Here is a 23,175-nt window from a genome sequence, read left to right on the forward strand (position 1 = left end):
GGACCAGATGCCATGATCTTCGTTTTCTGAATGTTGAGCTTTAAGCCAACTTTTTCACTCTCCCCTTTCACTTTCATCAAGAGGCTCTTTAGTTCTTCACTTTCTGCCATAAGAGTGGCTTCATCTGCATATCTGAGGTTACTGATATTTCTCCCGGCAATCTTGATCCCAGCTTGTGCTTATCCAGCCCAGCATTTCACAGGATGTACTCTGCATAGAAGTTAAATAAGCAGGGTGACAATATACAGCCTTGATGTACTCCTTTTCCTATTTGGAACCAGTCTGTTGTTCCATGTCCAGTTTTAACTGTTGCTTCCTGACCTGCATACAGATTTCTCAAGAGGCAGGTCAGGTGGTCTGGGATTCCCATCTCTTTCAGAATTTTCCACAGTTTATTGTGATCCACACAGTCCAAGGCTTTGGCATAGTCAATAAAGCAGAAATAGATGTTTTTCTGGAACTCTCTTGCTTTTTTGATGATCCAGCTTATGTTGGCAATATGATCTCTGATTCCCCTGCCTTTTCTAAAACCAGCGTGAACATCTGGAAGTTCATGGTTCAAGTACTGTTGAAGTCTGGCTTGGAGAATTTTGAGCATTACTAGCGTGTGAGATGAGTGCAATTGTGCAGAAGTTTGAGCATTCTTTGGGACTGAAATGAAAACTGACCTTTTCCAGTCTTGTGGCCACTGCTGCGTTTTCCAAATTTGCTGACATATTGTGTGCAGCACTTTCACAGCATCATCTTTCAGGATTTGAAATAGCTCAACTGGAATTCCATCACCTCCACTAGCTTTGTTCGTAGTGATGCTTCCTAAAGCCCACTTGACTTCACATTCTAGGATGTCTCGCTCTAGGTGATTGATCACACCATTGTGATTATCTGGGTGGTGAAGATCTTTTTTGTACAGTTCTTCTGTGTATTCTTGCCACCTCTTCTTAATATCTTCTGCTTCTGTTAGGTCCATACCATTTCTGTCCTTTACTGAATCTGTCTTTGCATGAAATGTTCCCTTGGTATCTCTAATTTTCTTGAAGAGATCTCTAGTCTTGCCCATTCTATTGTTTTCCTCTATTTCTTTGCATTGATCACTGAGGAAGGCTTTCTTATCTCTCCTTGCTATTCTTTGGAACTCTGCATTCAAATGGGTATATCTTAAGGACAGAGAAAGATACTCATACTAATACTAATCAAAAGAATTCTGGAGTATCTATGTTCATTGGCTTTAAGAAAAAGTATTTATTCATTTGTTTGCAAGTTGCTGAGTGCAGGATGTAGCTGCCCGACCACTGATCAGACCTGATCCCCCTACCTTGAGAGCCCAGAGTCCTAGACACTGGACCACTAGCAAAGTCCTAGCGTGTTTTCTTATTTGTTGAATTTAAGAGCTCTTTATTTGGATGCAAGCCCTTTATCAGATGTGACATCTCTCTCCCAAGGCTTTTCTAGTCACTTTCATCTATTAGCCTTATCTCATTTTTAGATACTAAACCACAGTGAAGTCAAGTCACTCAGTCGTGTCCGACTCTTTGCGACCCCATGGACTGTAGCCTACCAGGCTCCTCTGTCCATGGGATTTTCCAGGCAATAGTACTGGAGTGCTTTGCCATTTCCTTCTCCAGGGGATCTTCACGACCCAGGGATCGAACTTGGGTGTCCCTCATTGTAGACAGATGCTTTACCGTCTGAGCCACCAGGGAAGTCCTATTAAACCACAAGTCCAATCTAAATCGATACTTTCATCTAGCATGCAGTTAAACCTTGCCCTTTCACCCCACTCAGACTAGGTCTGCTAATTTTTAGACAAGCCCAGAGAAATACCTTGTTCTTTTGCTTCTCTTGCCTCACTCATGATTTCTGGTATTTTCATCGGTGGGGGCTATGGGGGAGAAGGAGTTAAGGACTTAAGAGTGAAGGTGACCGTCAGTCCTGAGTCTCTGCACTGCTCCCCCTCCCCCCCCCCAGCCAAATGCCAGGAGGTAGAGGTCAAGTAGATTTAAGGATTCTCTTGTCTTCCTGCAGTTGGGACACAGCACTGGAAGGGCCGAATCATTTTTGTTACTCTGTAGGTGTATGAGGGTGGGGAAACCATGGTAGGGAGTGGTGAGATATTATTTTCTCCTTGTGGCATACACTCCTGTTCTCTATAGATGATTTAGACCCTAACTTGGTTGGAAGTGGGGATAAATCCTTCTTCCACCCACCATAAGGAGAGGAAGATCAGGGAAACACAAAACACTCCAAGAGCTCTATTCAGAGAAAATTCTCTCTACAAATACAGATCAGGCTCTTGCCATCTCTAATGTATGAACAACAGGTGAGAGTTGGTCTTGCTTTGGCCATCTCTTTGGCCAAATCTTGCCTTAACGAATCTACTGTCTCCTCATTAGAATACTGAAGTGATCATCATTTATTGTGCTCAACTGAGACAACAGACAAAAATGTCATTTAACATTCCATCACATCAGAAAGAGAAAGGATGTAGCGAAGTCCCTAAGAATGCAGGCACATTGCATTTTCTGGACCTAAGAGAGAAAAGAATACTTCTGGTTGTAACCCGGATGAACTTGTGGTACCTTTAGCCAGCATCAGAATGCTATCATGCTCAAAAGACTCCTTGGTCTGACATCTGGCTTTGAAAAGAAATGTAAATCCTTCCTCAAAGAAGTTTCAGATGAGGAAGAGATAATGATAAATAATAAACAACCCAACTTCAAGCCATTTTAACCTTCTATATTGCCAGAGATTTTAGTGGCAACTGTTCAAAAATCTCCCTTTATGTCATGCTCTTCTCCATCCATTCTATTCTTCTAAGAATAGCTCCATACTCTAACACAGTTTAGCCTTTTTAGTTCTCCAGTTATTCACTCAAACTTTATCCCTGTTAGCTAAACAAAAGTCCTGATAATTAAGTGAGTATTACAGAAACATTTTAAGAAGGTGTGGGAGGGTGAGTGGATTAAAAAAGCTATGAATGCTAATACATTAATAGTTTTGCTCCTGACACCTTGATAAACATAATCTAATTCTGCTTTCTTTTTTCTTTTTCTGGTTTAGTCGGGACTGGTGAAACTAGCCTACCACATGTACACTTCGTTCAAGAAAAAACCACTTCATTTGAAAGAGATAAAACTAGTTTTCCTGTCGTTCCAAGGGATCGAGCACAAACCCCTGTCAGTATTCAAAACCTCTTCCTTGATCATCATGTACAACAAAGAGTGATGACTATTTCAACAACTAGAAAATCTTCTAAGCAAGTCTATTGGCACATTCCAGAGACTGCTACTGGTTCCATATTTTTCCCCAGGTGTCGTTCAGCTTCAGCTCGGGTTTTTGGGAAAGAAATAAGCAAAATGGAAGGTCCAGAGAAATCAGAAGGGCCATTAAAAATACAAAACATTTACGCCAGCATTTTAAAAGACATTCTGATTCTCTCTTCGGAGTTCTCCAGAGTTCCAAGTGCCACTCCTTCAGCGCCTAGTCCCAAGCTCAAGGAGGTTCACTCCGACCACTTTTTACAAGAGAGCAACATCTATACTTTTAAGCAGCCCCTGTTTCGTTTAAGCGCAACAGTGCCGATCCCTGTACCGAGGACGCCTGTGAAAGCCCGTCAGTGGTCTGACCGTGTACGCAGCCGAACGGTGACACTCAATATTACTGATTTCCCAGGTCCCATGCTCATACCGTCACCAGTTTTACCGAGGAAACCTCTAAGACAGTCTGTGATAGGTAAATCCAGTCTGGAGATGGTCTGTAATAACGGGGTCAGGTAGAGCAAAGGCAGCGGTGCCTCCCAGCACATGGTGGCTCCCGCTTGGGTTTGCAGGATAGAATGATGGGATTCCTTTTCGCCTGTGTGTTTAATAGATGGGGCAGAATGCAGTGACAGGAATCCTGACCTTGCCGGTCTGGCAAGGTCAGACTGGAAACTCCACCCCCGACGGTGGTGGTGGAAACCAGATAAAGCCTTTCAAAGGATCAGTTTAGTTCAGTCGATCAGTTGTGTCCGACTCTTTGCGACCCCATGAGTCACAGCACGCCAGGCCTTCCTGTCCATCACCAACTCCCGGAGTTCACTCAGACTCACGTCCATCGAGTCTGTGATGCCATCCAGCCATCTCATCCTCTGTCATCCCCTTCTCCTCCTGCCCCCAATCCCTCCCAGCATCAGGGTCTTTTCCAATGAGTCAACTCTTCGCATGAGGTGGCCAAAGTACTGGAGTTTCAACTTCAGCATCATTCCCTCCAAAGAAATCCCAGGGCTGATCTCCTTCAGAATGGACTGATTGGATCTCCTTGCAGTCCAAGGGACTCACAAGAGTCTTCTCCAACACCACAGTTCAAAAGCATCAATTCTTTGGTGCTCAGCCTTCTTCACAGTCCAACTCTCACATCCATACATGACCACAGGAAAAACCATAGCCTTGACTAGATGGACAGAAGCTCATAAAAAGGAGCAGTAGGAATGAATGGGCCTCTGTAAGGTGGTTTTGATGAACTCTAGAAGCAGAATGCCAGTGCAGATGGATGCCTTCCTGGGTGCATTTTTTCCATGGGTAACCTCAATTCATTAAAAGATGAACAATTATAATAATGTCCTAACATCCTCAACATGAAATTTCATGCACATCTAACCATGGTCCTATTTTAATTTTTTTTCTAGAAAGCCGTGTAACAGAACATGAACATATAGAAACTGTCCCAAAGCAAAGCATGCTGAGCCTACATGAAGGTAAATAGAAGGTTTATATTGTTCTTTAAAAAATTATATGTATGATTCTCTCGCCATGGAAGTATTTGTGATTTTGTGCATTTGTGTATATGTGTGTGATTCACATATATGTCACACCTCATTATCAGTCCTTAAACTATTTACTCAGCAACTTTTTTTTTTTTTTTAATTTATTTGGCTGTGCCGGGTCTTGGGTGCAGCATGCAGGATCTTCAGTTACAGCATGCGGAATCTAGTCCCCTGACCAGGGATGGAGTCTGGGCCCCCTGTATTTGGAACACAGTCTGTACCACTGGACTGCTACAGAAGTCCCCAGCTACTGTGTTTAAAGTGCTGACTATAAACCCAACTTTGTACTGATGTTGGGATCATAAAAGCTAGAGTATTCTTAATCTGAGTGGGGAAGACTGATACGGCATCATGACAGCTCCTTGCCATGTGCCAGCACTGTTTTAAATGCTTTGACCTTAGTTACTGAGCAGAAACAAATGAAAAATCGTGTTTAAAGAAAGATTACTTCATCCTACACCTCACATTATTTCTATAAGCAATTTCACAAATAGTGTGTAGTTAACAGTTCACAGTTTTCAGGTACACAAAGAAAGACAAAATGAATGGGAACTGGCAGAAAGAGTAAGCAGTAGAAACGGACCCACAGGTGTTAAGGGTGTTGGGTGTCTCTAAACTGGGCTTGCGCTGGACAACGCACTAAGGAACACAGCAGGAAACATCGGCTGAGACGCTAAGTGAGCATGAATTTTACCAGTTGCACAGGAGACAATTCTTAAAGTTTTCAAGCTCTGTTGAAGTGCAAGGGCTTTGGTAAGCTTTCAGCTGAAGACCCAGAGGACCCATGCCTTGGCAATAAGAATGGTGTTTGAGGAGAAAGGACAAACCTAAAATAGGTTATCCCCGACAAAACTCAAAACCAATCCTTGATAAATCACAGTGATACTTCCTGTCCAGTCAAAGAAAACCTAGAGACAGATGATATTGTCCAGACCCTTTAAAGTTGTTATCCAGAATGTCCAGCTTTAAATTGTAAAATCACAATTTTTTTCAACATCCTAGAAACAGGATAAAATGTCTGAAAACCAGTAGAAAGAAATAGGTAATAGGATGAGAATCGCATGTTCAGATACTAGAATTTTCAAACGAGGATTTTAAAATAATTGTGATTACTATGTTGAACAAAAATAGTTGGAGAATTTTATCAGAGAACAAAAATTTTTGTTTTTAAAAATAATCACATAAAATTTTAGAACAGGAAGCATAACATAACAAATTAGTGATTCAATGGATGGGTTTAGTAGGAGATGGTGGCTCAGATAGTAGAGAATCTGTAATGCAGGAGACCCAGGTTCGATCCTTGGGTGGGGAAGATCCCCTGGAGAAGGGCATGGCTCCCCAGCCCAGTATTCTTGCCTGGGAAATCCCATGGACGGTGGAGCCTGGCGGGCTGTAGTCCTTGAGATCTCAGAGAGTCAGACACAACTGAGTGGCTAACACTTTTCAATCTCACACTTTACACAGAAGAACACTCCAACCATAAAACTTTCTTTTTTCCTCAGTTGTATTGAGATATAATTCACATGTAACTCTGTATACATTTAAAGGGAACAGCACACTGATTTGATACATGAATATATGGTAAAATGATTACCACAATAAATTTAGTTAATACCCATCACTTCACAATTTTTTCTTGTGATGAAAGTTTTAAACTTTACTCTCTCAGCAACGTTCAGATGTAGTTTCAAATATTTGTGTGTAATATCATTAACTGTAGCAACCACAGGGCTGTCTGCGCACACTAGCCTTCTAGCCACTCCTGTCCCTGTCTGTGACATAAATTACCTTCTGGGTGTCCTCCATGTCACGTGGGTGTGTGTGCTTAGTCGCTAAGCCGTGTCCGACTCTTTGCAACCTCATGGACTGTAGCCCACCAGGCTCCTATCTATGGGATTCTGCAGGCAAGAATACTGGAGCGGGTTGCTATTCCCTTCTCCAGGGGATCTTTCTGACCCAGGAATTGAACCCTCATCTCCTGCATCTCCTGCATTGCAGGCAAATTCTTTACCACTGAACCACTGAGAAGCCCCTCGATATCATAGGCCTGAACAAATCAGGTTAGCGTCTCTAACTTACAGAGTTTATTCCTCTCTGATGTTTCCCTCTTTGAAAGTTCCAGGTGAGTTTTAGCATCCTCAGATCCTTCAGAGATCTGTCAGGGAATTTCTAACCACCTCTGCCTCCTCCATCTCCCTACCTTTCAATCAAAAACCAACTGTGTAAGCTTAGCTATGAGTGTGGGTGGACAGAAAGCAGGCCGCAGACTTATGTCTTCACTCATTTTCCATTCCTGTCGCTCTAGTCCCTCCCACAAGACAAGGAATCTCTGTATCACATCATACATCTTCATTCTGTGGCTAACTTTCACATCTGTTGATCTGAAGTGGGTCTATTTTAGAAATTAACAACTGAACATTGTTGTCTCTGGTCTAGCATGCCCCATTTCTTTTCACTGAAGCATAATATAAGAGCTGCTGAGATGATAACATTTGTTGGCACAAGTAATACAGCAAGAATGGCTGGGAATGTAAAATATATTTCAAAATATCTTCCTGCCACTCCTGGCTGTCTGCTTAAATAAGACTTAAAAAAAAAGATAGTTCTATTTATTTATTTTTGGCCAAGCTGCATATGGGATCTTAGTTTTCCAGCCAGGGACTGAACCACCACTCCCCCACACCCTGAATTTGAAGTTCAGAGTCTTAAACACTGGACCGCCAGGGAAATCCCTTGAGTAGACCATTCTTGAGGAAAGGTGAAACCCACAAGGATCATGATAAAGTAAATGCAGGTGGTTGCTGTGTGGCTACTCCTGAGTTGTTTAGGTTTTTATTTTCCTTTCCCTGTGTGAGGTCTTCAAACCGAGTTACATAGGGTATTGGAATCATGTGTCAAGGTGATACTAAGGAAAAAAGCAAGATTGCTCCTTGGGATGTGATCTCTATCTGAGATATGTTTATATGATGCCCTTTCTTCATTTTGTGAAGCAAGAAGTTGTTTCTGTAATTCATTGTAAAATCAGATATTTTATATATAGTACAAAAGTCTGATGGAATCTAAATTATTGAGGTAGAAATCTATTAGCTTATGGTTTTCTTTTTGAAAGACAACTGCGCTATCTAATATTAAAAAGTTTGGCCAGTAGAACCAACTGAGGTTGGGTGGATGAAGGTTGTAGGGAATTTCTAACATGAGGTTTGAAGATTAAAAGGAATCTCTTCCAAAGGATGTATCTAGGTAACCTACTTCTGTTGACTTACTGGGCTTTTCTGGTGGCTCAGATGGTAAAGAATCTAGGAGACCCAGGTTTGATCCCTGGGTCAGGAAGATCCCTTGAAAAAGGGAATGGCTACTTGTTCCATGTGCTTGCCTGGAGAACTCCATGGACTGAGGGATCTGCAGGCTACAGTCCATGGGGTTCCTAAGAGTCAGACACAACTGAGTGACTAACACCTTCACTTTTCACTGCTGTCGTAGAAGCTTCCATGGTGGCTCAGTGTTAAAGAATCTACCTGTAATGCAAGAGATGCAGGAGATGCCTGCGGTCCCTGGGTTGGGAAGATCCTCTGGAGAAGGAAATGGCAACCCTTTCCAGTATTTTTGCCTGGGAAATCCCATGGACAGGGGAGCCTGGAGATCACAAACAAGTCTGACATGATTTAGTGACTAAACAACAATAGCAACAATTGTTACAATACAAAAATACCTTTTAAGTTTCATTCTAAGTGATGATGCATTTATGTTTCACATTTTGTTTTGTTTTGTTTATTTAGGTAGCATTAAATCTAAAAAAATAGAACCCACCGTGGCACCTGTCGTACAAGGTGAAGGTTTCAAGACTGTTGTGGCAACACGCTATGAAACAATAGTAGCCATGACCAACCTGGCCATAATAAACTGTCAAATCCATGGAAGAAATGCACTTAATCTTAAGGTATGCTGGATACTTTTAATGGCAATTTCCTGTTGTATTGTCAGGTATTTTTTCTTTAGGTTTCCTAACTTAGGTTACTCTCCATGGTATTGAAGGAATAACATGAAGTGGTTGGGGCAACGGAGTTGTATAGTAAGAACAGTTTTGTGTTCTCTGGAAGTTAACTTGGTATCAATCCAAACTAGATGATTTAAACTTAGGATGCCAATTTAATTTTTATGGTAACCATTCCTAAAAAGCTGTCTATAAAATATACACAAAAGAGCATGAGAAAGGAATCAACATGACAGATTACAAAAAATTAATTGAATGCCAAGGAGGTAGTAATGGAGTGAACGAGGAATAGCAACAACAGCAAAATTCTAGAAAGGCAAAACCATGGTGACAGTAACGCTGTCAGTGCTTGTAATGGTTTTGGGGGGAGGGAGGGAAGCATGAACAGCAGGAGCAAAGGGGTTTTTTAGGGAAGTGAAATTATCCTGTATGATTTAATATTATCATAATGGACACATTTCATTATACACCTGTCAAGACCCATAGAATCTATGACACAAAGTTTGGACTCTGACATAAATTTTGGATTTAGGTTGATAATGATGTGCTAATGTTAGTAATGTTCAAAATTCTTCAAGCTAGGCTTCAACAGTACGTAAACCGAGAACTTCCAGATGAACAAGCTAGATTTAGAAAAAGTTGAGGAACCAGAGATCAAACTGTTGGATCATAGAAAAAGCAAGAGAATTCCAAGAAAAAACTTCTGCTTCATTGACTACGCTAAAGCCTTTGACCGTGTGGATCACAACAAACTGGAAAATTCTTCAAGAGATGGGAATACCAGACCACCTAACCTGCCTCCTGAGAAACCTGTATGCAGCACAAGAAGCAATGGTTAGTTAGAACCAGGAACTAGTTCAAAATTGGGAAAGGAGTACATTAAGGCTCCTTGTATATTGTCACCTTGCTTATTTAACTTCTATGCAGAGTACATCATGCACATTGCTGGACTGGATGAATCACAAGCTGGAATCAAGATTGCCAAGAGAAATATCAACAATCTGCAAATGATACCACCCTAATAGCAGAGGGTGAAGAGGAAATAAACAGCCTCTTGATGAGGGTGAAAAAGGAGAGTGAAAAAACTGGCTTGAAACTTAACATTCAGAAAAACAAAGACCATGGCATCTGGTCCCATCACTTCGGGGCAAATAGAAGGGGAAGAAGTGGAAACAGTGACAGATTTCATTTTCTTGGTTTCTCCAAAATCACTGTAGACTGTGACTGCAGCCACAAAATTAAAAGACACTTGCCCTTGAAAAATAAGCTGTGACTAGCCCATATAGTGTATTAAAAGAAGAGACATCACTTTACTGCCAAAGATTTGTATAGTCAAACCTATGATTTTTCCAGTAGTCATATATGGATTTGAAAGGTGGACCATAAAGAAAGCTGAGAGCTGAAGAATGGATGCTTTCAAACTGTGATGCTGGAGAAGACTCTTGAAAGTCCCTTGGACTGCAAAGAGATCAAACCAGTCAGCCTTAAAAGAAATCAACCCTGAATATTCACTAGAAGGACTGATGCTGAAGCTCTCATACTTTGGCTACCTGACGCAAAGAGCTGATTCATTGGAAAAGACCCTGATGCTGGGAAAGATTGAGGGCAGGAGGAGAAGGGGACGACAGAGGATGAGATGGTTGGATGGCATCACCGACTCAATGGACATGAGTTTGAGCAAAATTCCAGAGATAGTGAAGGAAAGGGAAGCCTGGCATGCCGCAGTCCATAGGGTTACAAAGAGTTGGACATGACTTAGCTACTGAGCAATAGCAACATTAGTCCATTGATTATAACAAAACATACTGGTATGTGAGATATTGATGTTAGGAGATACACTGGTATGTGTGGGGAATAGATATGTGGAAAAGAAAGATCTCAAATCAATAACCTAACTTTGTACTTTAAGGAACTTGAATAAAAGAGCAAACTAAACCCCAAATTAGCAGAAGGGAATAACAAAGATTAGAATGGAGATAAATGAAATAGGAAAGGAAAGCAAGAGAATCAAAGAAACCAAAAGTTAGTTCTTTGAAAAGATCAACAAAGTTGACCTTTAGCTAGACTTAAAAAGAAAGGCAGAAGGGACAAATAAATAAAATCAGGAATGCAAATGGAAAAGTTACTACTGGCTTCAGTAAATGGGATTATAAGTAAACACAGAAGTAAATGGGATTATAAGAGAACAATAGGAACAGTTATATGCCTGCAAATTAAATATCCTGGATGAAATGAAACATTTTCTAGAAAATCACAAATTAACAAAACTGACTCAACAACAACTAAAAATCTGAGCAGACCCCTAAAAAGTAAATAGATTTAATAAATAATCAAAACTACCAAACAAAGAAGAATGCAGGACTGACTGGCTTCATGGGTGGATTTTGCTAATTGTTTAAAGGAAAATGAACATCTATACTTCCCTAAAACTTCCAGAAAATAAAAGAGATAGGGACACAATCCAATTCCACTGCTGAATAGGGGAATTCCATGCCACAAAACAATTCTTGAACACCAGCTGGGTGTTCTACAATTCAACTCAATTCTGACAGTGTCTATCCAGAGATAACATTGGGTTCCACAGGGAAAGTGCTCAGTCCCACAAGACCGCCCTCCACTTCGGACATCAATCACAAGCCCAGGGTGTTGACCTGCGATTCTGACCAACCGTCTACAGATTGGAGGTTCCAAGGACCCCCTCCAACTCAGGATGCCAATCATAAGGTGTTACCTATACTTCTGACCATGTCCATGCCAAATTGCTTCAGTCATGTTGGACTTTATGCAACCCCATGAACTGTAGCCTACCAGACTCCCCTGTCCATGGGATTTTCCAGGCAATAATACCGGAGTGATTTGCCATTTCCTCCTCAAGGGGATCTTCCCAACCCAGGGACTGAACCCTCGGCTCTTACGTCTCCTGACCGGCAGGCAGATTCTTTACCACTAGTGCCACTGGGAAGCCCCATACTTGTGACTGACAGGCCGTAAATCAGGAATTCTCACAACCCGCTTCTTGGCTTCCATTAATTTCCTAGAGTGGCTCACAGAACTCAGAAAAGCGATTTACTTACTTGATTACTGGTTTATTACAAAGGATATTAAAGGATATGAATCAACAGCCAGATGAAGAGATACATTGGGGAAGACATGAAGAAAGGGTTCAGAGGTTCCACACTCTCTTCAGGTGCTGCTCTTCCCAGATCTCCATGTGTTCACCAGCCTGGAACGTTCCACACCCTGTTCTTCTGGTTTTACGGAGGCTTCATTTATGGGTATAATTGATTAAATTTTTGACCATTGGTGATTGAGCTTAGTCTTTAATCATCCCCCTCTTCAGAGGTGAGGGGATTGAAAGTTCTAACCTTCTAATCACATGGTGGGTTCCTCTGATAACCAGTCTCCATTCTTAGGAGCTTTTCAAAATTTACTGCATTTACATAAGGACAGTTGTGTTATAAAGGGGTTTGTTATGAATAACAAGACACCCATTTTGCTTTTATGGCTCTGAAGCAACTTCAGGAACTGAAGATAAGGAAATAACTATTATGGCAAAAAATGTTCACATTGCTCTTATTGTCTAGGAAATTCCAAGGGTTCCGGGAGCTGGTAGCCAGGAACCATGGACAAAGTCGAACTATATATAAGAAATATATTTTGGTCTTTCAGATGACCAAATGTATTTTTTACTAAGTAAAAATATCACAATCCAGAACACATTTTATGCTATCAGTATAACCCAGATATCATAGGAAGATGAAGACACCACAAGAAAACTATGGATCAATACACTTTGTTAATTAATTAATAAAATTGCTAAATCCATGATATGATTAAGAAAAAAAGAAACTCTGAACACCAAATTCAAAACTTAAGGAGAAATCACATTTTCTCAGACATTAAAATAGAAAATAATGAAATAATAAGAACAGTATTTTCCCAATAAATACAACTGTGATAAAATGGAAAAAATTTAGTCCAAATTAAGGGATACATCTTCCTAAGTCAGAAACTAGCATATTTAGGCAGTTAAAAATCTTAGATAGATGTTAGATTAATAAAAAGATAACAGAGAAATAGAAGTAGAGACATGAAAAATAGAGGGTAAAGAGAATTAAATAACTCCCTGGCAATGGGCAAAGAGGCACCGGGTTGGTGGTGTTGCTCTTATATCAGTCAGGGGCAAAGCAGATGTCTAGTCCTTTGTTCATCCTAGCTTGATGCCTGGATTGGTGGCCAGAGCTATTTCATGCCTGGGGCACATAAAAAAAAAAGAGAATTAAATATAAAATATATTTATTTATTTCAGCATGTAGTGGACAGTCAATAAGAGTTTGCTTGTTATCAGTTGAAATAATGCCTGTCACACATATGACACTGTATTTATTACATGCATAAATACTTGGTAGTTTTTCTATTTTGTTTATTTACATATTTAAGAAATTATTATCATGAAAGGCTAAAGTAAATGAATGGAAGATTATTCTAGGCTTGCTATTATATCAAACATTGTCATTTAGATTATGTGCTCATCTTTTTAAACTCTTGTATAAAATATTTTGTGCATGGTAAATAACTTTTTCTCTTGTCACTTTCTTCTAGGGCTTTTTTCTCCTAAATTGTCCAGATCTAACACCTTTGGCTTTCCAGTTGATATATCTTAATTTATCATATAATAACATCTGTTACTTCCCCACAGAAGTAAGTCCATTTTATTATTGTATAGATTGTCATAATTTCTTACTATTTATAATAATTATTAGTTTAAAATAGACAATTATGGTACCCTGGAGTTACTGTAGAGTAAATGTATTTTGGATTGCATCCCAAAAGGCTTACTTTCAAAAATACCAAAAGTATAGTACATTTTTCTTAGGCTGTCCAAATGACACAATCCTCAAAAGATTGTGTTACAGTCTGGTTCTCAAATATGTTCTCATAATTAAACAATGCATGTAAAATTATTTTTTTCCTGATTCTGAATAAAATCTAAGATATACCTTATCTGTGTTAATTGGAAGTTTTAAAGACAATCTTTAGTGACCAGGTAATATGATGTTGTAACAAGTATTAATTATCGTAGGCTGAAATAGGATATTCTGCTCAGTAAAACATATCAAGGATAATCAGATGTGGGAAGAGGTAATTCAGTGTCATTTTATATAAATAAGTCATTATGACTAATGAGGACAATTATAGCCATTCCTTTCTCCAGGGGGTCTTCCCAATCCAGGGATCAAATTCAGGTCTCCTGCATTGCTGGCAGATTCTTCACCATCTGAGCCACCAGGGAAGCTCAGGACAGATTATGTTTTCTGTGTCTTTAGTCATTGTTTAATTGGTCATGGGGTGTTTTGTTGTTTTGTGAATTGATTTCCAGAATATTGACTTTTAAAGCGAACTGATTTCCAGCAAACTGACTTGCTTTCTGTTTCAAATATGCAGTATTGAAAACACACATTTTCATAATTTCTCTATAATATTGTGTTTTGCCTTTTCATCCTGTTCATGGGGTTCTCATGGCAAGAATACTGGAGTGGTCTACCATTCCCTCCTCCAGGAGACCACATTTTGTCAGAACTCTTCACTGTGTCCCATGGATGAGATGGTTAGGCAGCATCACCGACTCAATGGACATGAGTGTGAGCAAACTCCGGGAGGCCGTGAAGGACAGGGAGACCTGGCTTGCTGCAGTCCATGGAGTCGCAGAGTTGGCCAGGACTTAGCGACTCAACAACAACTGTGTTTTTATTTTTGCTAGAAGAGTTATTTTTTCTTTTTGAGTATGTCACACTAGTTTGCTTAATTTGACTAAGACAAATTGACAAGAATTCCTGAGGAGTGTAGGGATCTTAGTTCTTCATGTTAATTTTAACCTTTCTTCTAAACAGTTATATGTGAGACATATGGATCTGTCAAAGACTACTTTAACCACTAAAACATATAACTGTATGGGAGATTTTCTGTTGTAAAATATAAAGTGCTCATTTCTAAAGTGATAGAAATAAGTAGAACTTGCCATTAAAAGGCAAATCCGTGCTGTATAGCTATAGATAAAATATTCCATTGAAAATGGCAATATCCAGACTTGGAAGTGCTTTACTAGGGGCAGGCAAATGATGCCAAGTTAAATGATGCTTAGTGTAAAAGAAATGAATAGAAGACCAGAGGCTGGCATAAATGTGGTAACTGGATTTATTACAAGTTTCATGGAAAATTCAAGGTGGTAGATGCTGGCAGAGGACAGAGCCTACTGCAATAGTTTAGGATAGAAAAAAGTAAAAGCAAAAATGGTAAATGTAACAAACCGTATAAATATTTACTTGGTCTCCTTTCTTCTCTTAGCCACAAAATCACATACAGTGGTAATTAAATAATGCAGGTCTGTAACATATACGAATGTAGTATGTATAACAATTATAGTACAAAAAAGGAAGAGGGAATAGAGCTATTTAGTAACATTTCCATATATCACTGGAATTAAGTTAGTGTAAATCTGAAGTAGATTCTGATAAGTCAAGGTGGATATTACAAGCCTTAGAGCAATCACTAGTAACTGGGGAGAATATAGTGGGGAAAAAATCATTAAAGTAATTAAAATGCTGTACTATAAAATATTCAGTTGATGCAGACAAAGACAGCAGAGGAGGAGCAAAAATGACAAGACATATAGAACACTGTGAGCTAAACTGTGATGTAAACCCAGCCATGTCAATAGTAACATTAAATGTGAGCACATTCAAACACCCCAGTCAAAAACTACAGTGTGTCAGACTGGATTTAAAAAAACAAGCCCCAGTGATATTCTGTCTAAAGGAGATAGAGTGAAAGAAACAAAGAGGTTAAAAATGAAAGTATAGGAGAAGATATATCACACAGGTATCTCTTACATTCCTCATTCTTTGCATAGTTGCTTCTTACAAAACCACGAGATTGATTAAACAGGATGATTTCCCCATTTAGAAAAGGAACATCCTTGAGTCAAGGATATATAAGTATAGTAGCTACACTATCTTACCAGATCATAGATATGAATGAGGGTTATTTTGAAGACTTAGCAAAGGTACCTATTGAGATATGTGATATATTGAGAAAAATGAGTGTAAGCTACTGATTTTTCTGCTTTAGTTCAAAGGGTTTATTGTCCTACTCATGTTTATTTCTCTTTTCTATTCCTTAGATATATTGTCTCAAACATTTACAAATACTGAATCTGAGAAATAATCCTATCAAAGAAATCCCGTCTACAATTCAACAACTTAAGCTCCTTAAATCTTTGAATGTTGCCTTTAATTTGATTACCACTCTTCCACCTGGGTAAGGTTGATAGTCTGAGATTATAAACAGAGAAAATAAAGAATTTATAATTTAGAAAAGGATCAATCTCCCTTTTGAAAGCAGCTAGCTACTTTTGAGCCATTTGATAATTCTTCTTCTGCTCCCATTAGCTGACTTGATTCTTTTTATCTTGTTAAAAAAAAAAAAAAAACAAAACCCTATAAGCTACATTGATGGCAATTAATGTGGGGGTGGTAAATGCACATCTAGACATGCGTTGTCTGAGTATGGATGAAGTCATCTAAAGAAGCTCAGGTGAGAACTTTATACCTATCCCTGGGGAGCCTCTTTGGATATGGAAAGAACTCTGAACTTGGAATTAAGAATTCTAGCCTTATAATTGAGAATTTTCTATTTGATCTGGAGAAAATCACTTAACCATTCTAGACCTCAATTTCCTAATCTATAAACTAAGAATCTACCTGTATGATATCTCAGATCCTTTAAACTCCAATAAGAATGTTGACATATGGATATAAAAGAGATGGATTTTTTTTTCCACATATGGACTGGTAACTGTTTAACTCCTAACAAAAGTTTTGAACCAAAACCCTAACCAAATGCCAAAACAAGGTATTTCTTCTAGTTAGATTTTAACAAACTGAATGTAAGTTAAGGGCAACAAGTTAAGAGCACAGGGACTCCTAAAGAGTTGAATAATGTTTTGCAAAAGAGGGTTCTTATAGTAATTAAGAATGTACATCAAAATTTGTTTATAAAATTGTTCATCTGGCATTGTTTGCAATTAACAATCCAACAAGATCTATATTCATACATTGTAAAACTATTCGGTCATTTAAAAAATTAAAAAGTATGTAAAAATTATATCATTACTGTGTAAAAATACTTGTATACATATAAAATGTATTAAACACACATAAAATGTATTAAAAAAGAAAGAGTCAATTCTAAGGGAATAAAGATATTGCATTATGGGTTTTATTTTTGTTTAACTCCTCTATATCTCCACAGTAACATAAATTGTAGTGCCTTGCCCTGCCTTGATATGAGAATCAGCCATTTCTCTTAGGAAATCCTATTTCCTTTTTAATTGGAGGATGGTATTTAAAAAGCAAGAGCTGGGTGCTGGATAGTCCAGTTGCTACTGGAATGATATTGCTTGTAGATACTCTCAGTGGACAGAGATAAGTAACTGAAGTATATTAATCTGTGTGTACACACATGTCTATAATTGTTTCTGTGTGTACATACACACATATGTACACACAACTCACCCTCTGAAGTTATGCAGGCGTGACTGTAACAAAGGTTAAAAAAAAAATCTTAATTTTTTTCTCAGTGAATAACAGGAGAAAAATGACATAGAAAATTACCACTTTTAACTGACAGACTGAAATTTTTGCCTTGCTTTTCTGATACAGTTTGATTTGATTAGCCAGCATGTTCTTTGGGAGAGAGAAGCTGTTTGAAATAAAGAACCTAAGAACATGCTTGTGAACATACTTACTTCATACCTGAAGTAAGAGCTGATTCTGAAAATGAACAAATTTATTTTCCCATATTGCCATTGATTAAAGATAGGGATTGAATTACTTTATGCCCATATATCTGAAGAACTGAGTGGTATGTTTGATTTCATACTAACTTGGATAAACTATTAATATTCTTATAGCTTCCATTTTTAAAAATCTGTAAATAATATTAATAGTAATGCAGTGGTCCAGTGAGCACTAAGATCATCCTAAATTGCCATGAACATATGATAGGCTCTCAATAAATAAGTTGTATTTCCATGGTAGTGTGATGTTATTACATGCAATTATTAATGCTGGCACGATCTTCAGAGCCATCACCAGGGGTCTGGTTTAAATAGCTCATTGCTCAATGATGTGCTGATAAATAAAACAATGAAATAAATGTAAAACATTCTATACATCCTAAAAATTGTGATAGATTTTTTACTAGTAGGGTATAGATTGTCAGACCAAACTGAGGATTTTTAAACAGATTGCTCTCTAAAACAGATCGCTCTCTAAAACAGATTGCTCTCTAAAATCCTATATAAATGAGATAAATTTCATCTCTAGAGCCTATAAAGTTTCTTAGCTTTCTCAGTGCTGCCTACAAGCCCAATTAAACATCACAATCAACAAGAATATATCATCAAAGATGAAAGCCTGGAATCAGACTAGTTTGCCTGTACTAAAGAAATAAAGGAAGACAAAATGATTCTAGAAACTTCCTGAGGTAAAAAAGTGAAATAACATAATTTTAAATAAATAAAAAATTGGAACAGACAGTGTTAATATTTTCTTTCCAGAGGTGAAAAAGTCTAAGACGAACATTAAACTGAAAAGGTTTGTTTATCCTTTTTTTTTTTTTTTTTTTTTGCTTTTCTATTTGATCTCATTCATTTCTCAGAGCAAATGATTTAAAATTAACCAGGATCACCACACCTTTCGAACTATGATGCTGGAGAAGACTCTTGAGAGTCCCTTGGACTGCAAGGAGATCCAACCAGTCAATCCTAAAGGAAGTCAATCCAGAATATTCATTGAATGGACTGATGCGGAAGCTCTGATACATTGGCCACCTGATGTGAAGAGTCGACTCATTGGAAAAGACCCTGATGCTGTGAAAGATTGACGGCAGGAGGAGAAGGAGGTGACAGAGGATGAGACGGTTGGATGGCATCACTGACTCAATGGACATGAGCTTGAGCAAACTCTGGGAGACAGTGATTGGTGTCTGCAGTCTGTGGGGTCACAACTGAACAATAACCACCATGACTTCCGTTCAGTTGTGATTTCCTAAATACTTTTGATGTGCTTGGCAGCATGCAAAGCGTTAGATACATTGAAATGTAAAATTGAATCCTTGGCCTCCAGAATGTCACTGTTTAGGAGACAGACATTTGTCATATAGCGTGACAAATTCTCTGATAGAGGTAAACAGAGAAGCACAGAAGAGGCTGCTCACCTAGTCTGAAAAATTCAGGAAGAGTTCCTTGGAAGAGTTGACTTCCAAGTCAAGACTTAAAAAAAGGAAGTATCTATCAAAGGGTCAAATTTTGGGGAACTGGAGATATGTGAGAACTGGGCTAATTCAGGGAATTTTAGCAAACAAATCCTGGCCCATATGTGAATATAGGGTGAACTGGACGAGTAGCCTGGGGACAGATCATGAGGACCATTACAATCCACACAAAAATAGTAGGAAGTTATGAAATATTCTGTTCATGGTGCTTTAGTTAATAATCATGCAAGTAACTTTTCATCTTTATGGAAAACAGGAAGGTATTTGATAAGAGCATTCACAAAGAGGGGATAATTACTAGGGATTTTGGTGAATGTCATACTCAGCCTTTCCATTCCAGTCTTCAAGAAGCAACTCCCACTTCCCTCCTCCAGACAGGGCTCTCTGCCTTAGTCTTCGTATTCTTTGGTTCTTACTTTTAAGTACTTCACTTAATTGGAGAAGAAAATGGCATTTTCTTGCCATTTCTTGCCTGGGAAATCCCACAGACAGAGGAGCCTGGTGGGTTACAGTCCGTGGGGTTTCAAGAGTCGAAAACAATTGAAGCAACTGAGCACCATACTTCGCTTAATGGAAGGAAAAATCAAGGATATTTCCCTAGGAAAGTCTTAATGAGGCTGCACTGGGTTGGAAGGTGTCCCTCAAAAGTTCATCTCCGTGCAGAACCTTAGAATGAGACCTTATATGGAAATAGGATCTTTGCAGATGGAACTGGTTAACAAGAAGTCATACTTGATTAGGGTGGGATTTGAGGGGGCTCTAAATGCAATAAATGGTGTCCTCATAAGAAGGCCACATGAAGACAGAGATGGAGACTGGAGTTATGCCTCACAAACCAAGGAACACCAAGGACTGCTGGCAGCCCCCAGAAGCTAGGAGAGGGGCAAGGGACAGCTTCTTCCTCAGAGCCTCCAGAGGAACCCACTCTGCTGATACCGTGATTTCGGACTTCCGGCCTCCTGTACTGTGAGAGAATAAATTTCTGTTGTTTTAAGCCCACCCAGACTGTGAGAATTTGTTCCGTCAGTCCTAGAAACTAATACAGCAACCAATAAAATATATATTTTAAAATATTGTTAAGAATTTCTCAGCATATTCTCAGGTGGCGCAGTGGTAAAGAATCTGCTTGCCAATGCAGGAGATGCCGGGGACAGGACATCTGATCCCTGGTCAGGAAGATCCCTTGGAAATGGCAACCCACTCCAGTATTCTTGCCTGAAGAACCCTATGGACAGAGGAGCCCGGTGGGCTACAGTCCATGGGGTCTCAGAGAGTCAGACACCGCTGAGCACAAGGAATTTCTCAGGTGGTTTTTTTTCTAGGTGGGGCTTTATCCACTCCAAACATTTCTAATCAGTCTTAAGGGATAGATGAATTATTTTAGGAAAATTATTGTAATTATACCATCTATAATGCAAACAAAAGCCTATTTGTATAAGTTTCAAGATCTTAAAAATATATGATTTATCTCTGTACTTCCACCTACTGAGGAATGAAATGATTTATATCCAGTAATGATAAGCATATAAACATTTTTACAATTCATTTTCTCTTTCTATTAAAGGCTATTTTGCTTGCGTTATCTTGAGGAACTTGATATTTCCTACAATAGTATTGCTTTTATTCCAAATGATATCCAGAAACTCAGGTACTTTGCAAGTAGTAAGTACCCACAAGACATATGCCCCTTAAGGATAGAGCAAAATACAGTTATTTACTTCTTTACATTCATTTAAAATCAAACTATGTAAATATTATCTTATCTCTGAATGCCTTTTACTAGATTTTAGTTGGTTTCTAAGGAGCATTATTATCTTTAGTAAAATTTGATCATTTTATTTCTGCTTTTCTAATATTTTGACCAATTATTTAATTTCCTATGTAACAATTTTCATATTTTCATAGAAGAATTCAGCCTGTTCATATTTGTTATGGCTTATATATTTAATTTTTTGCCTTCTGTTTAACATTGTATTTACTGTCTCTTCACTTTCTCCTTTTCATATCTCTTTCTTTTTTTTTGGCGATTTTTTTTTTCAAGATGCTATTTGTTCTCTCTTTTTTTTTTCTCCCTTGTTAATTTTGGAACTCCACTGAATTTTCCAAGTCTATTACTGGCTATCTTTCCTTCCCTAAAATTCATAAACACATTGTTTCCTTAATATTTCATAAAAAGCTTCACCTAACACAATGGTCTGTCTCCCGCCCCATTGCTGCCTCAACTAATAGTTGAGACTTCTCCTCTGAATGAAACAAAATGCATGTGTTGATGTTTAATTTGTCTATGAAAATAAATTTTCTTTGTATCCCTATTATATTATACGTTATGTAGTATAACATTCACTCTGCTATGTTTGTGATTCTTTCTTTTTCCACAGTGATGACTTGTTGCACAAAACATGTGCTTTAACGCTACCCTTTACACAAATGCGCTAATTTGCGTAATATATCGGTTGGTTGCTTTTTAAGTTAAATCTCTGGATTTTAAGGAAATACTTGACACTCATATTTTATTACTACTAAGTTTTATACCAATTTTGGGGCGCACAGGGACAGATGTCCACTTTTTCCTTTTAAAATATGGTTTCCTTTGTTTGCAGATCACTTGAAAAATTGATGGTTGATGGAAACGAACTGACTAGCTTTCCACATGGAATTTTAAAGCTTAACCTGAAAAAAATCCTATTTGAGAATAATTTCACTAATCCTATTTTTTGGAAAGAGAACTCTATGAATGATCCACAACATCTTACTCAAATTGCAGCTTTGTTCTTTCTAAAGAATAATCTATATAAATATTATAATGTGATCCCAGAGGAAATCCAGAAGTTACTAAAATGGTGAGCAAATTCTGAAGTCCTTTTTACAAGACACACTTTTAAGCTTTTAAAATACAGTTTATTATAGGGCCAGATGATAGTTTTATAGTTACAACACACACACCTCACACCACACCACACCACACATGCAATTCTTTAGATTGTTCCTCTGGCTTTTCTGGCATAATAATATATTCAGCCGATCTTCTAATACTCTCAAGCTATTACTTAAATCTAAGGTGAAGGACGGATTGCGGAGATGGAGCTGGCAACTTCTATACAGTTTTAGTTAAGTCTTTTCTGTGAACCACGAGGCTTTCCTGGTGACTCAATAGTAAAGAATCCACCTGCCAATGCAGGAGACTTGGGTTCAAATCCCTGGGTTGGGAAGATCCCCTGGAGGAGGAAATGGCAACCTGCTCCATATCCTTGTCTGGAAAATTCCATGGACAGAGGAGCCTGGTGGGCTACAGTCCGTGGGGTCACAAGACTCAGACACGACTGAACACATTCCTTTGTTATTTTGTTTTGTATTCCCCAATTACTAATGAAATTTTATTTTTTTGGAGGTTCTTGGACATTCAAATTTCTACTTCTGTGAATAGTTCGTTCATGTGCTACTGTTAAAAGTACTAATGAGCCGGTGTCTTTTTTTAACTGACCTATCAGGAAAAGGTCAGTTTTCATTCCAATCCCAAAGAAAGGCAATGCCAAAGAATGCTTAAACTACCGCACAATTGCACTCATCTCATACGCTAGTAAAGTAATGCTCAAAATTCTCCAAGCCAGGCTTCAGCAATACGTGAACCGTGAACTTCCTGATGTTCAAGCTTGTTTTAGAAAAGGCAGAGGAACCAGAGATCAAATTGCCAACATCTGCTGGATCATGGAAAAAGCAAGAGAGTTCCAGAAAAACATCTATTTCTGCTTCATTGACTATGTCAAAGCCTTTGACTGTGTGGATCACAATAAACTGTGGAAAATTCTGAGAGATGGGAATCCCAGACCACCTGACCTGCCTCTTGAGAAATCTGTATGCAGGTCAGGAAGCACTAGTTAGAACTGGACATGGAACAACAGACTGGTTCCAAATAGGAAAAGGAGTACATCAAGGCTGTATATTGTCACCCTGCTTATTTAACTTATATGCAGAGTACATCATGAGAAACACTGGACTGGAAGAAGCACAAGCTGGAATCAAGATTGACGGGAGAAATATCAATAACCTT

At 38.5% G+C, this 23,175-nt stretch overlaps 1 protein-coding gene across 1 annotated transcript in view; it reads left to right on the plus strand.

Moving 5' to 3' along the window:
* LRRC63 (leucine rich repeat containing 63) overlaps positions 1-23,175 on the plus strand; it is a 28,515-nt gene that overhangs the window by 3,679 nt on the left and 1,661 nt on the right. The window contains exons 2-8 of the mRNA XM_010854651.1: positions 3,058-3,729; positions 4,664-4,732; positions 8,578-8,738; positions 13,395-13,493; positions 15,973-16,109; positions 20,692-20,775; positions 21,728-21,967. Of these exons, the coding sequence (XP_010852953.1) occupies positions 3,058-3,729; positions 4,664-4,732; positions 8,578-8,738; positions 13,395-13,493; positions 15,973-16,109; positions 20,692-20,775; positions 21,728-21,967 (1,462 nt within the window). The remainder of the gene's footprint in view (positions 1-3,057; positions 3,730-4,663; positions 4,733-8,577; positions 8,739-13,394; positions 13,494-15,972; positions 16,110-20,691; positions 20,776-21,727; positions 21,968-23,175) is intronic.

Source organism: Bison bison, unplaced genomic scaffold (genome assembly GCF_000754665.1).
Source record: "Bison bison bison isolate TAMUID 2011002044 unplaced genomic scaffold, Bison_UMD1.0 scf7180017864345, whole genome shotgun sequence".
In the NCBI taxonomy this organism is placed as follows: Eukaryota; Metazoa; Chordata; class Mammalia; order Artiodactyla; family Bovidae; genus Bison; species Bison bison.